A 12,394-nucleotide genomic window follows, 5' to 3' on the forward strand; every position below is an offset into this window, starting at 1 on the left:
CCTCAATGCCAAGGAGTATCTTTCTAGTTCACACAAAATAAATAGAACAGACAAAGCAACGAGAAAATTAGCCAAAATTCAATTTCTTCTACAACCACCAATGTCCTATAATTTCTACCTCCTTTCTATTAGATTTTTCACTTTTAGTCAGCAATGGCAGCGAAATCATTGCCACATCAAATTTCCTTCCTCAAGTAGCGATAGTGCAAATGCAGAGGATGAAGCTGATTTCCCTTTCCATGGAGTCAAATCTATTTATCTACCTTCTATGTATACATCTATTTCGCAAATGGAAGTATTTAAACATCGTTGTAACTACTGACTAGGCATAACTTGGTGAGGTTGGTGGCATGAGAGAAAAAAAGGGGACTCTACTAAAATATGGCAGTGAAAGGTCTTCATCATTCTTGCCGCGGACGTGACAACCATAGGGAGCTGAGAGCTCGGAGGCGATAGAAGTACTCAGAGATCGCGATCAAACACCTTGCGGCTTGGCGAGTTGTAAGAATTTGAAGCATCCGGTGAAGTGTCTGGTGCCTCAAGTTATCTGCCTGTAAGTATCATTTTTTGTATTGATAAGGAATTAATGATGAAAAGTATGTATCCGTGCTGTATTATGCATCCAATCTAAATAAATTGAATAGATGAAAAGATAAACAAGATATGAACATTGTAGATGATAGGCTAGTTGGGTCGAATTGCATATCTCCGCTGTTTATGACCAATCTTTAAGGATCGCATTTTCCCTCTATCTTTGACAATATGGATCTTACCATCCAAATGGAGAATTAGAATATTAATTGCCATATGCATCAAAGTAAGAAGAAGTCTCAAGAGAGCGGTTGGTGGTGAGTTGGAATATTGTGCGGGAGTATTATTCTTGTAGGACATGCAAACCACCACCATTTTAGTCAAAATTTGAACAGAAAACAGAAAAGAATTTAGATCATAGTGGCTGGAATGACAGCAATAGAATGATGCAGCTTGACTTCTAGAAATATGTGTGCGCAAAGGGTCCGTTCTAGGCCCCGTTTAAACTACAAAATGGTCAACTAATGAAAAGGACAGAGCACATCCACGTCCATGAGTTCTTCCCTAAAACCGTGATTATCGTTCTTCCTATAGTAATCGAGTTTCTTTACCATAGTCTTCCTAAAAATTCAAACTGTGGAAACGTGCATCTCTAAAAGAAAACCCTACTTCATCCACGAGTTACAGCATCAAAAGGGCTCGAGGACAACGACACCCACGAAGAGCTCAGTCAAAGAGGTGGAAAAAAAGCAAAGCGATTCCCTAATCGAGTGAGAAATCGTCACTAGAGAAGAAAATCTGACTTAACCATGAGTTGAAAGTTTGGCTGAATCCTAAGTTAAGGGGGCTAAGATCTAAATCACATCAACATATATCTCGTTGAAAATATTGTCTTTGATTTACATGAGAATCCCAACTTACACCCTGCAAATTAAGGGGGGCAACGGCTCCCGTCCGTTGTCGAAAGCAATTTCGCTCTGTTTGCACGTGAAATTTAAGTCGACGAGCAAGTTGATTGATATCTCGTGTACTCTTCTTACGATTGACGGCTCGAAGAAATTTTGTGTGGTGAAGAAAAAAAGAGAAGATCATCTAAATCTTTTTTACGGCTGAGTGATTGACCCGTATGCGCAGAAGCCAAACACGGCCACGATTAAAAGAAATTGAAAATAAAGGTGGTGGGAAGGGGCATTAAACTAGATAAAAAATGTATGCGCCTTCGGATCTTCGTCTTCGTTTGGAAAAATTAGGGCAGGAAGGTGGACAAAGGCGGTCTCGAGAAGAAGGGTCAAAAAGGGCAGTTAATGCAAATTTGGTCGTCTCTGTGTCTTCAGGGTCAAACGGTTGCGACCGTGAGTGACATCATGTCGGGGGATGGAGGGCATGGACATGGGCGAAATCGTGGGACACGGATCATGGATGCACGTGGTTAGCCCTCAGTAATACGTGGAGCGTCACGTGCATCGGTAACTATCACTTTGAAGAAGAAACAGATGATATGCGCGATCATATACAGTATAGTTCTCGTATAAAATACTTTCTTATGCTACACATGCAGGGTATTTCATTTCTTAGACATTGGATTATACTATTTTTATCACTTTAAGACGATATTATCTCATCATTTATTGATTTGTATTTCCCGAATGAAATGCATGCCTCTTCAAATTTAAAAGTTGGAGATATCACACAAAGAATTATGTACTTATCTAGTTCTTTCTAGAATAGATACGACTTCTTTTTTTCTCCACTCCAAGAGCACCCGTCATGCACTTGACCCGTCGGTCTGGACGGTCATTTAGTCGGTCCATTTAAATGATTTCGTGTGGATTTTGTATGGGGTTAAAACTTCTCTTCCACGTTGTCCTCGAGTAGAATGATGGGAGGAAGGAACTAGGAGAAGAGACTTTCGACACGACCGTGCGGAGGACTATACCCGTCGCACCGAACTAATGAAACCTAATGATTGTCAACAACTTATTCCTATAATTGACTCAACCAAAAGGCCGTGCATATTTTAATTTCGCAGAAGATTCTTGAGGCTTGCGCACTGTCGAATTATATGGCAGATATCTGATGCGTTAGAGCAGAGACAGGGAAATATAAAGTGCGGAAGATACGCTGTAACCAACCAGCATCCAGAGAGGGGATGGTCATGGAGTGGTTCAAAGAGTTGGGGGTTGGTTTCCTATCCCAAAACAGAAGCCATATCTTTTCCGATGCTTATTCCCCTAGGGACCACCATAGAAATGCATGACATGACTCGAAATATGAATCTCTAGACTCAATACTTTCTTTCTTTTCCTAATGTGGTGGGCAGAATAAATCACGATTGAAAATGCATAAGATCCATTTTCTTGAAATAGAGTTTAGTATATGTTGGTAGGAAAGATGGATCAGGCAAAACCTAGCTAGACAACCGTTTTTTAATTAGATGCATGGTGAGAACATGGAAGCTACCAAAGTGCAGACAAATTAATTAAGGTGGACCGCGATTAGGGCATACCTGTCTGACAAAACCTTCGAGGGTAGAGAGCTTGTTCATGGCGACGGCCATCTGGCCCATGTAGTTGGCCATGTTAGGAGGAGAGATCAGTGAATCGGAAGCGATGGTCTCCGAAAGCGAGTGGTTGAGGGCTTCAAGCCCTTGCGACAGAGCCTCCTCGGCCCCCTGCGTCGACTGTTGCAACCCGCATATCCCTAGAATCTGTTGCTCCGTCAAGGGCTCGATGTGGTTTAGTACAACCTGCAGTCGATTAGGTAGGTACATGAAATCACTCTAGGACTATAGTCACATCTCTACATGCTTGATCGACTCATCCGGAATTTCAGTGAAAAATGTCATTTTTAGATCCTCCGAGCATCTATTTAAATTCTTTGGGTGTTTCTTCGGACGTTTTAGAAATTCATCAGCATCGGCATCTTCTAGGCTTTTCTACTTCTTCTTCGGGGGGGTTACGTACTTGAAGACAAAGGAAAAGATGAACATGAGACAAAATGCTTGTAGACATCAAAGAGAAGACTAGAGAATAGACGGACAATATCGGAGATCAAGATTTGCAGCTCTCTATCTTTCCCTTTCGAAAGGCAACGAGTCTTACTTAGTAGGAAGAGACATCGCTTTACGAGAATAAAAACCTAACTTGGCCCTTTGGTAGAAAAAGGTTCACGAGCCCCTTTCGTCATTTATCTTATCTTCATATAGGGGCATCTTTTTCTAGCGATCACCAATTTTTTGCCCCCAAAATGAAATGTCTCCCCACGCACCGGTGTTCCCCATACCTTCCTATAAATAGCTCCACACTTTATACTATACACCCAATCTATTTTCCAACCAAGAAACAGTAAATATAGTTTGAGATTTTATCAAATCGACCAGAAACTTGCCTATTACACACACACACACCTATATATATAAGGTCGGTAATCAAAGTGAAAAACTGTTACTTTGAATGACCTCTTATGGTAAACCCTAAAGGACCTATTTCAGATGAGATGAACATTTTGGGATTTGAAAATTCTAATCTTGATTGTGCAATTTTCTCATAAGCCCATGGCAACAGACCCACCAGTCTTAAATCATAGTGAGGAAAATATTAATATACCTTGATGAGCTCGGAAGGACGGAAATCGCCCATCCACATGAAGCACCGCTCAGCCGGGGTCCTCCACATTCCCGAGACGAGATGAAACACGTCCGATTTTGCCACCATGCTCTTGAGGTTCATCATCTCGTTGTAGTGAGCCAGCGTGTTGTCCACGAACAGCCGCAGCTCGTTCTCCGGCAGATGCTCCTGCACCGCCGCTCGGAGCTCGCACATGAGACGATGGTGTTCCTCGAGCCACCTCGTATACTCCATGTCGAACACCGCAGCATCTGCATCAAAAAAAAAAAATTAACCGCACGCCTAAATGATATAGTGAAGTACAATTGCAAGGCAAACTTATTTTGTATAGACACCGCAAGCTACGCCCAGTAAAATACAATTCGGTCATTATCTTAGGTGTAAGATCGGTGAAAGCAGTCAAGCGTAATACCGGTGCTGATGTTGCTAATGCCCACGGGGAGGCCTTGTTCTCCTACTACTGCTCCTCCTCCGACATATATGCCCTAATAACCAAAAAGGAAGCTCCTCAATCAGTCTCAGTCTCTTTTTTCTTCTTCTTTTTCCCCCATTCTTTTATCATGGGCGTTATATATTTCACTGAGAGTTAAAAAGGAAGTACAAAAATGAGGTGCTTTTTCTGGGGAAGATCGTTTTTGTGATGAGAATTCTCACTTGAGATCGTGCTCTTTGCAGTTCTTGTTCCAGCTGTGAGAGCTTCATCCTACTTGACTCCAGTTGCTGAATGTACGCCTGAGATTCGGACAAAAAATAAACAAAAGACGAAACAAACTTGAGCAACAGCTTTTGTTCGATTCTCTAACTCAAAGCACATGAAATGAACCCTTTAATAATCTCGTTCGTGTCACCTTCTTCCTCAGCCTGCTCTTCCTCGCTGCCTCTCTATTCTGCGCGAGCCTTCTCAAGGTCTGCATGCAAAACACAGCTTCATGAAATTATTCATCCACGTACAACATACGTGTCAGACCCATGAACAAATGGGGGACACAAATTATGAATACGAGGAATCTAAAATAAGAGGGAGATTAATATGTTAGTGCTACAAAAAGTAAAATCGTTTACATGCCTTAGGGTCAGGAGTTCTAGGACCTTCTTGTTGCTCAGAAGCGGACGACGCGCCTTTGCGGTTCCCTTCACGCTGCCCCCACAACAAGATCACATTACACAATTTTTTTAACAAAACAAGTCGATTACTAATATATAATTCGGAATTAGGAATAGTTTATCCTCATTTCCAACTCAGCCCAAATAACTGTACTATTTTTTCCTCGATTATAATCAATAGTATCGTCTCTTTGTATATTCAAGGAGTTGGGCGAGGTTATGTATGTGTAAGGTCGTTATGAATGGAATACATGTCCTACCTTGGTTTTAGGTGGTTCAGTAGGAGCAGATGCAACTTCGGTTCTTGCGTTGGCTAACTCCATGGATGGCTCCGGCGGCCTCTTCGAACCGCTTGCCTGCGGCAAGGCCAGTCCCATGCTAACCTGTCTCAACGAAATGCCATCTATAAATCAACAGCTCGACAAGAAGATGATGTAGGCAGTGGCAGTGGTCACAAGGTGGTATTCTGATGAGATACGATATGTGGGTTTCTGTTTACCTTTGGCAATGGGTCGACGTGCATCGGCTGAGATGGGAAAATGTTGAGAGTTGGAGGTCTCATCCCAGAATTCTCTGCAACACAAGTGCACAGATGTAATTACACAGACAAGGATGACGAGCATTACCCCTTATATCTTGGTAACTCGTGAGAGAGAGAGAGAGAGAGGGACACAATCATTGAAGGATGACCCAGAAAATGAGAGACCTCATGCATTCGGTAGCTCTCTGATAAGCCAAACAGAAAAAGAAGCAGGAGTATCACAGCACGGAAAAGCACAACAACCCATGCCCGTTCTTTGTCACCCCTTGACTCATGATCTTGGATTTGTTACGGGTGATGGACCCCAACTCACAAACTAACATGAACCATTTGGCAATCAAGACGGGCTTTTTTCCTTTAAAGAAAAAGAAATGGTTTTGATTTTCTTTTCTTTTCTTTTCTTTTTCTTGTGGAGTTGAGATCTTTTCTCGATCTTCTTTTTGGTAACGATTCGGTCAAAGGAAAAGTACCATCAGATTCAATCCGTTTGGGCATGGCATGCTTTTCTTGTGAACCAAAAGGGAATACGATCATGAAATTCTGCGACGGCGAATGAGATGATTGAAAGCAAAATAAAGAAACCCCTTCAAAATTTCTGTTTCTGTCAGATAGAGAGAGAGAGAGAGAGAGAGAGAGAGCTCACGTTTTTGATCTTGAACATTTTGGGGGTCATGCCCATCGAGATAGAGAAAAAGGGCTTGATCCAGCTCGCCCAAGTCATAAGCTCCTCCTCCTCCTCCACCCCCGTCCTTGCTTCTGCCAACAACAAAAACATATTCACCTCCAAAACGATGAAACCGCTTGCGCAGAACCAAGAACGCGAAAAATCTCAGCTTTCTTGATGCGAGGGTGGATACAAAAGGACACTCGGGGCGAGAAAATGCTTCGCGGGGTAGTGACAAGTGAAATTACAAGCAATTAATCACGGTGATGGAGGACGAGGGTGATGATTGCATCATCCCGTGAGGTACTTGCTGCTGCTGCTGCTGCTGATGATGAGGATAGTGGTGATGGCGGTGATCCTGTATGTGGTGCTGCTGATGCTGGTGCGGATACTCCAGTTGACTTGCGTGCTGGCCGGTGATGATGGCTTTATTGGCATCCATGGCCAAGAAAAGTATAGGGACTTGCTCCTTTTCGGGTGCGAGCTGAGCTCTTTCTGCGGCTAGCTGTCTCTCTCTAACTCAGTAACATCATCTTTCTCCATCGCCAAGACCCCGTGACGATAAAGTTTCCTGAGAGAAACCCATTAATGGCGAAGAGAGCTAATCCCTCCCTCTCTCTCACCCCTTTTGAATATCATTTTCTCCTCCCTTTCGGCCTCTGTAATCAAGAGTCGGTTATAATCTGTAGGCGAGAAGAGAGAGAGAGAGAGAGAGAGAGAGGAAGAAGGAGGAGGAGGAATTGAATGCAAAGAAACAAAAGACAAAGTCTCTTTTTTATTTTGAAGCGTTATCACACTCTCTCCAGACGAGAGCTTCTGTTTAAACAAAATTTTCAGACAAGGCGGTCGATGAGGTTATCTTTCTGTTCCCCTCTCTCTTTCTCTCTCTAAAAATAAATACAACAGAAGACCGGGAGAAACCACGCTTCCTCGTCAAACAAGAGGAAAAGCACCTTGTAAAAAGCAGGGTTTCCCCTTCCCTTCAAGTCGCTCCTGGTTCCTTGTCCGAGCTTCTCATCATGCCACCACCTGGAATTACCGAAAAGGGCCCGGTGGATGCAGATAATTGCCATCGGCACGCGCTCATGCAGGCCAAAGAGCCAGCCCCCAAGGGTTTTTACCTACTATACCGGACCTGTCATGATCTCTATCGTTGTCAGCGTGAAAAATAGGATGCATATGCCTATTTGTTTTCAACAGGTGGACTCTGAACTAAAGATGAAGTGATGCTGTATGTTCCATCAGGAATTTTGGGTTTGTTTCTTGGCGTGTTAGAGCAGGATTTAGGGGGGAGAAAAAGCTAATCACTCAATGCTTCTCGGACCTAATGTTTAGGCTTGATTTCTCACTTGGGACTTGAAAGAACATGATGAGCTTCGCGGACCTAATGCTTAGGCTTGATTTCTCACTTGCGACGTGAAAGAACATGATGAGCTTCGCGACCTCGACAGGAGGACACATCGGGATGACATCAATTTTTTCCCCTCTTCATGTCCAATCGATTTCATGCTTTATATGTACTTCAACAAGGCATGGGGAACCCACCCCGTTGGTGGCAGAGATGGTGGAGTTGTACGTTGGCCACCCGCAAGGCCAGAGTTAAACTCCCCACCTCGTCATTTGCGCGACTTACCTACAACCCGTGGGAGGTGGGTCGCCTTGGGTTTGCAACTCCCCACCTTGTCATTTGTGCGACTTACCTGCGGCCCATGGGAGGTGAGTCTCTGCTGGTCGTCCCAAATTTACGCCACCAGCCACCTGGCTGACACGGCGCTTCCCGGATCACCAAAAAAAAAAAAAAAAAAAAAAACAAGGCATGAGGACAAGTTCTTAGAATCCCTGCATGTCTTTAGGAGCAAATTTCAGAGCAAACAACTTTGAGATCATAAAGTTGATTTATCGAAAGTTCTTTGAAAGAGTGAAAATTAGATGATACTCATACCTTAATTTTCACTTGATGACCACTTTCATATCTCTATTATATAATACTGAGTTATTTACTTGCAAATCACTTTGCACTCCTTAGTATTAAAAAAGAAAAAAAAAACCCTTATATCTTTTTTTACGAGGATGTTATCTTCTTTCCAAAAGTACCTCTCAAATTTCGAATTTTCAATCCAAAATATTTGAAACGAATTTGAGATTAAACCACCCCAACTCCATGTAGGATATTAAAATGTGTTCTAATTTGATCTTTTAAATGTGAGATTTTACTTAGAGGCATGTGAATTGGTATTAGCAAAGATGGAGAAATATGAAAATGGTCGTTGGATCAAAAGTCATAATTGCGCTTTCCCTCCAATAGCTTAAAATGAGTTGATGACGAGTCTACCCCCAAAAAGTCATAATTGCACTTTCCCAAAAGCAATTACTTAGGCATTGTTTTAGGTCAATTAATATAAAAAATTGAGAGAAAAGGAACAAAAAAACGTATCAGGAAAATTACACGCTTCCTCCACACTAATGTATATAAAATCAGGGACGAAGCCCCTGGATATGACTTAAATAAAATAATCCGGGGATTGAAAGGACCAATAGGTGAATATTTATCATAATCTATCATGGACTAAATGAAAAATCCAAGCCATGCGCAAGCCTCTTCCTAACTAGATAACCTTAGAAAAAAAAAACTAAATTAATTGTTCCAATATTTAATATCATTACTCGTTCACGGTCAAATACATCCGAACCATTGAATCTAATCGGTTCGAAGACTTAAAAATGGGATTAGGGTTTGGAAAAAAAAATCTCATAAACTGAAGATGGTAACGGTTTGGATTTAAAAGAGGGCGTGCTGGCAGTTGAAAGCAAACCATAGTTTTCCCTGATTGAGAACATTTTTCATGAAGTAAATGAACGCCAAGGTTAGAAGCGGCCGTCTATTGGGTTAGAACGTTGACCATACAAAACACGTGTCGCTATTCCCTTCCAGAATTGGTCAGGGAAGTTGCCGCCTGTGGCCCCCACGGAGCATAGTTTAATCCAATTTTGTAATTATAAAAGTAAAGTCGTTCGGTCGAATCGTGAGAAAATATTCGACGAAGCCGAGGCCTGGGTCCCACCCCTCGACCAGCCCCCACCATCCTCGCGATTTGTTTATTGTTTTGCCCCTCTGTTTTCTCCTCCCAACAACACTAAAATAAAATGAATAATAAGGCTCCGTTTTTTACGAAAAATAAGCGATTTGAAAATATATATAAATTTTCAAAATTGATCACTTATATCATTTAAAATAATTAATTAATGATGAATATTTTATTATGGATCCGTTCGTTCATTTTCGTAAATAAGACGTGCAATCATTTTTAAGAAATTGTTTTCTAACTCGCTCATTTTCAACGAGATAAATGGAGCCTTATGTAGATAGCCCATAAAATTTGGTCAATGCACAATATTGTCCCTAGATTTTTTATTTGTACAATGTGATTTTTGAATTTACATCTCGCATGCAATGTTACCATGAACTTTTTATTTGTTTAATGTTCTTAAACTATTGGTAAATATTTAATTCATGAACTGTTGGTAAATTTTTAACAAAATCCTTTTGTTTGCTTCATTCTCACATAATGTAGGAACTAAATCGAACTGTTACTAAAGTTCAAGATCAATATTAAATAAATTAAAAGTTTAAGGACGACACTGCATATTGAATCAAAGTTTATGAATCATTTGTGTCGTTTTCCTATACTTGAGAGAATTCCTTGTCCAAAACATATATACTAGTTGATTTTTCGAGTGAATCGGTGCTATCAGTTTACATGAGGCTATTACACTCAAGTGAAATTAATCTCGTTTCATGTAACCCTTGCGCTTAAAATAGTGCAAGATAACTTTTATTCCATTAGAATTCGCTTTTTGTTTCCAAATAATTCATGCAACGTTTTCAGATTACAACATAAAGAAATTAACCGAGACTCGTGTCACGAGTTTGGACATTATAATTATTGAGATTCACGGATTGTGCATATGCACCACATTAAATCTTGTAAAGGATATATAAAATTACCTTTTCCATCTATTCGGCCTCCCTCATGCCGATTGCCATCGATAAACAAGCCGAAAAACCTTCCCCATCAGGTGTGCAGAAGACTCTCTGACAACCTCGTGTCTAAGACATGTTCAATGCATTCAGATATGTCGTTCACCAATCATCATGCGTACTTGTCTAGTCGTACCGATAGATTATGTCGCTCTCTCTTTCTCTCTGACCTTGCACTGCCTGGATTTATATATATTCGCCGCACCATATCTTTCCCAATTTAATTTAACTTGGGTCAGCAAATGGGTAGGAGAACATACTCGATATAGGTGAAAATGGAATCTCAAAGACTCAAGCTCGATATATGAGAGTTTCCCCATATAATGACACAACAACTCTGCAAGACTGAGACGACATCCAAACTTTGACGAAGGACTACATCACTAATGCAGATATCAAGGGGGAAAAGAACATTATAATCCAATTAACTAGATGTGCGCATTAATGAGAACTGAAGCTTTACTTAATAATGGTATGTTCATGTGTACAGATTTCTCCCTTTAATATGGCTACTAGTGTTTGTCAAATCAATGAACACTAAACGCTCAAGATAACTTGCCACGCAATTTTACGTATTAGTATATTTGTCTTTGGAAGTACTTTTATATGTAGCAACTCCCTATCAAAGGACAGGGGGAAAAAGAACATTATAATCCAATTAACCAGATGTGCACATTAATGAGAATTGGAGCTTTACTTAATAATTGTATATTCATGTGTACAGATTTCTCCCTTTAATATGGCTACTGGTGTTTGTCAAATCAGTGAACACTAAACGCTCAAGATAACTTGCCACGCAATTTTACGTATTAGTATATTTGTCTTCGGAAGTACTTTTATATGTAGCAACTCCCTGTCAAAGGAGTTTTTTCGGTATAAGATAATACTTTATTAAGCAATAAAAAAGAGAAGGTCCTCTTGCATATAATATATAGAAGCTGGATTTGAGTTCAATATAGAAGTCGAGTTGCCTTCTTCCCGAATCCCACTTCAGCCCTTTTTCCTTTTTCCGAAGGACAATTGTGCATGATAAAATAATGGCTAGAAAACAAATGAATTTGGATTAGGTACATCAGAACACGTCTGCTAAGGTAATATTATTTGATTATTGGGTGATTAACTAAGGTTTTCTTAATGCCATTCAAGCAGCAGCTAGGGTTTTTCCACCAACTCCTATTGGCCGAGCGGACTATTCGAAACCTGACAGAGATAACGATGGCGGAATGAAAAACCCTAACAATTTCAGATTCAGAAGCGATTGCCCTGATCCGATGATGGCCGACCCGTGAATTTATATTTTTACGCATCCGAAAAATGAATTTCACACGCGGTACGGGACATAGCATGCGTTGACTTCGGACAATAATTCAACAAGACATATAGGTTTATAGTTATTGTGGCGGCCAAAAAATATATATATTTTAGACACTTCTTGCCGATCGCTTTTGAGATTTCAATCGGAAAACATGGGACTAATCAATATGCATTTCCTCATTAACTCTGTCAACCGGTTTTTACATGCCACAAATAATTCAACAATCTTTTTTATGGTTTTGGTCATCAGCCTCTTGCATTTTTGCTAGATAATTTATTACGAAAAATCTCTTGAGGAACCTTACTTGAGTTTTGGTCTGTATTTTATCTGATCCATGATAATGGTAGAATACTTCATATTACTTCGTACTTACGAAGTATACTTAGAATCGTCTGAAATAAAAACGTTGTCTAAGAAAGAGAGAAATTGTTGCCATCTAGTTCATATTTTATATGAACCGGTCTGCTAGATGATAGATCTCTCTCTCTCATTTTTCTATTTGGGTGAGTAAGGGAAGTGATGCCTAAATTGACAGATTAGGTCAGCCAATTTTTGCCCAAATGTTCTAGAGACC

The 12,394-nt window shown here is 40.6% G+C and overlaps 1 protein-coding gene across 1 annotated transcript; it reads right to left on the reverse strand.

The window, feature by feature from the left end:
- Nucleotides 1–42: 42 nt before the first annotated feature.
- On the reverse strand, nt 43–7,368 carry LOC104445720 (bZIP transcription factor TGA10). The gene is made up of 11 exons (XM_010059639.3): nt 6,715–7,368; nt 6,446–6,558; nt 5,761–5,834; nt 5,522–5,644; nt 5,224–5,295; nt 5,006–5,065; nt 4,812–4,889; nt 4,570–4,642; nt 4,137–4,408; nt 3,038–3,277; nt 43–551 (listed from the first exon to the last, which is right to left on the reverse strand). The coding sequence occupies exons 1-11, from the start codon at nt 6,906–6,908 to the stop codon at nt 402–404; spliced, it is 1,449 nt and encodes a 482-aa protein (XP_010057941.1). The 5' UTR covers nt 6,909–7,368; the 3' UTR covers nt 43–401.
- Nucleotides 7,369–12,394: the final 5,026 nt, after the last annotated feature.

Source organism: Eucalyptus grandis, chromosome 1 (assembly GCF_016545825.1).
Source record: "Eucalyptus grandis isolate ANBG69807.140 chromosome 1, ASM1654582v1, whole genome shotgun sequence".
In the NCBI taxonomy this organism is placed as follows: Eukaryota; Viridiplantae; Streptophyta; class Magnoliopsida; order Myrtales; family Myrtaceae; genus Eucalyptus; species Eucalyptus grandis.

Bases quoted from the DNA above. Each gene is read 5' to 3' on its own strand.
- LOC104445720 (XM_010059639.3), bottom strand. From the start codon at position 6,908: ATGGATGCCAATAAAGCCATCATCACCGGCCAGCACGCAAGTCAACTG. The intron at 4,643-4,811 runs GTGAGAATTCTC...TTTGGTTATTAG, and splicing joins TGCAAAGAGCACGATCTCAA to GGCATATATGTCGGAGGAGG. The intron at 3,278-4,136 runs GTATATTAATAT...AATCGACTGCAG, and splicing joins GTCCTTCCGAGCTCATCAAG to GTTGTACTAAACCACATCGA.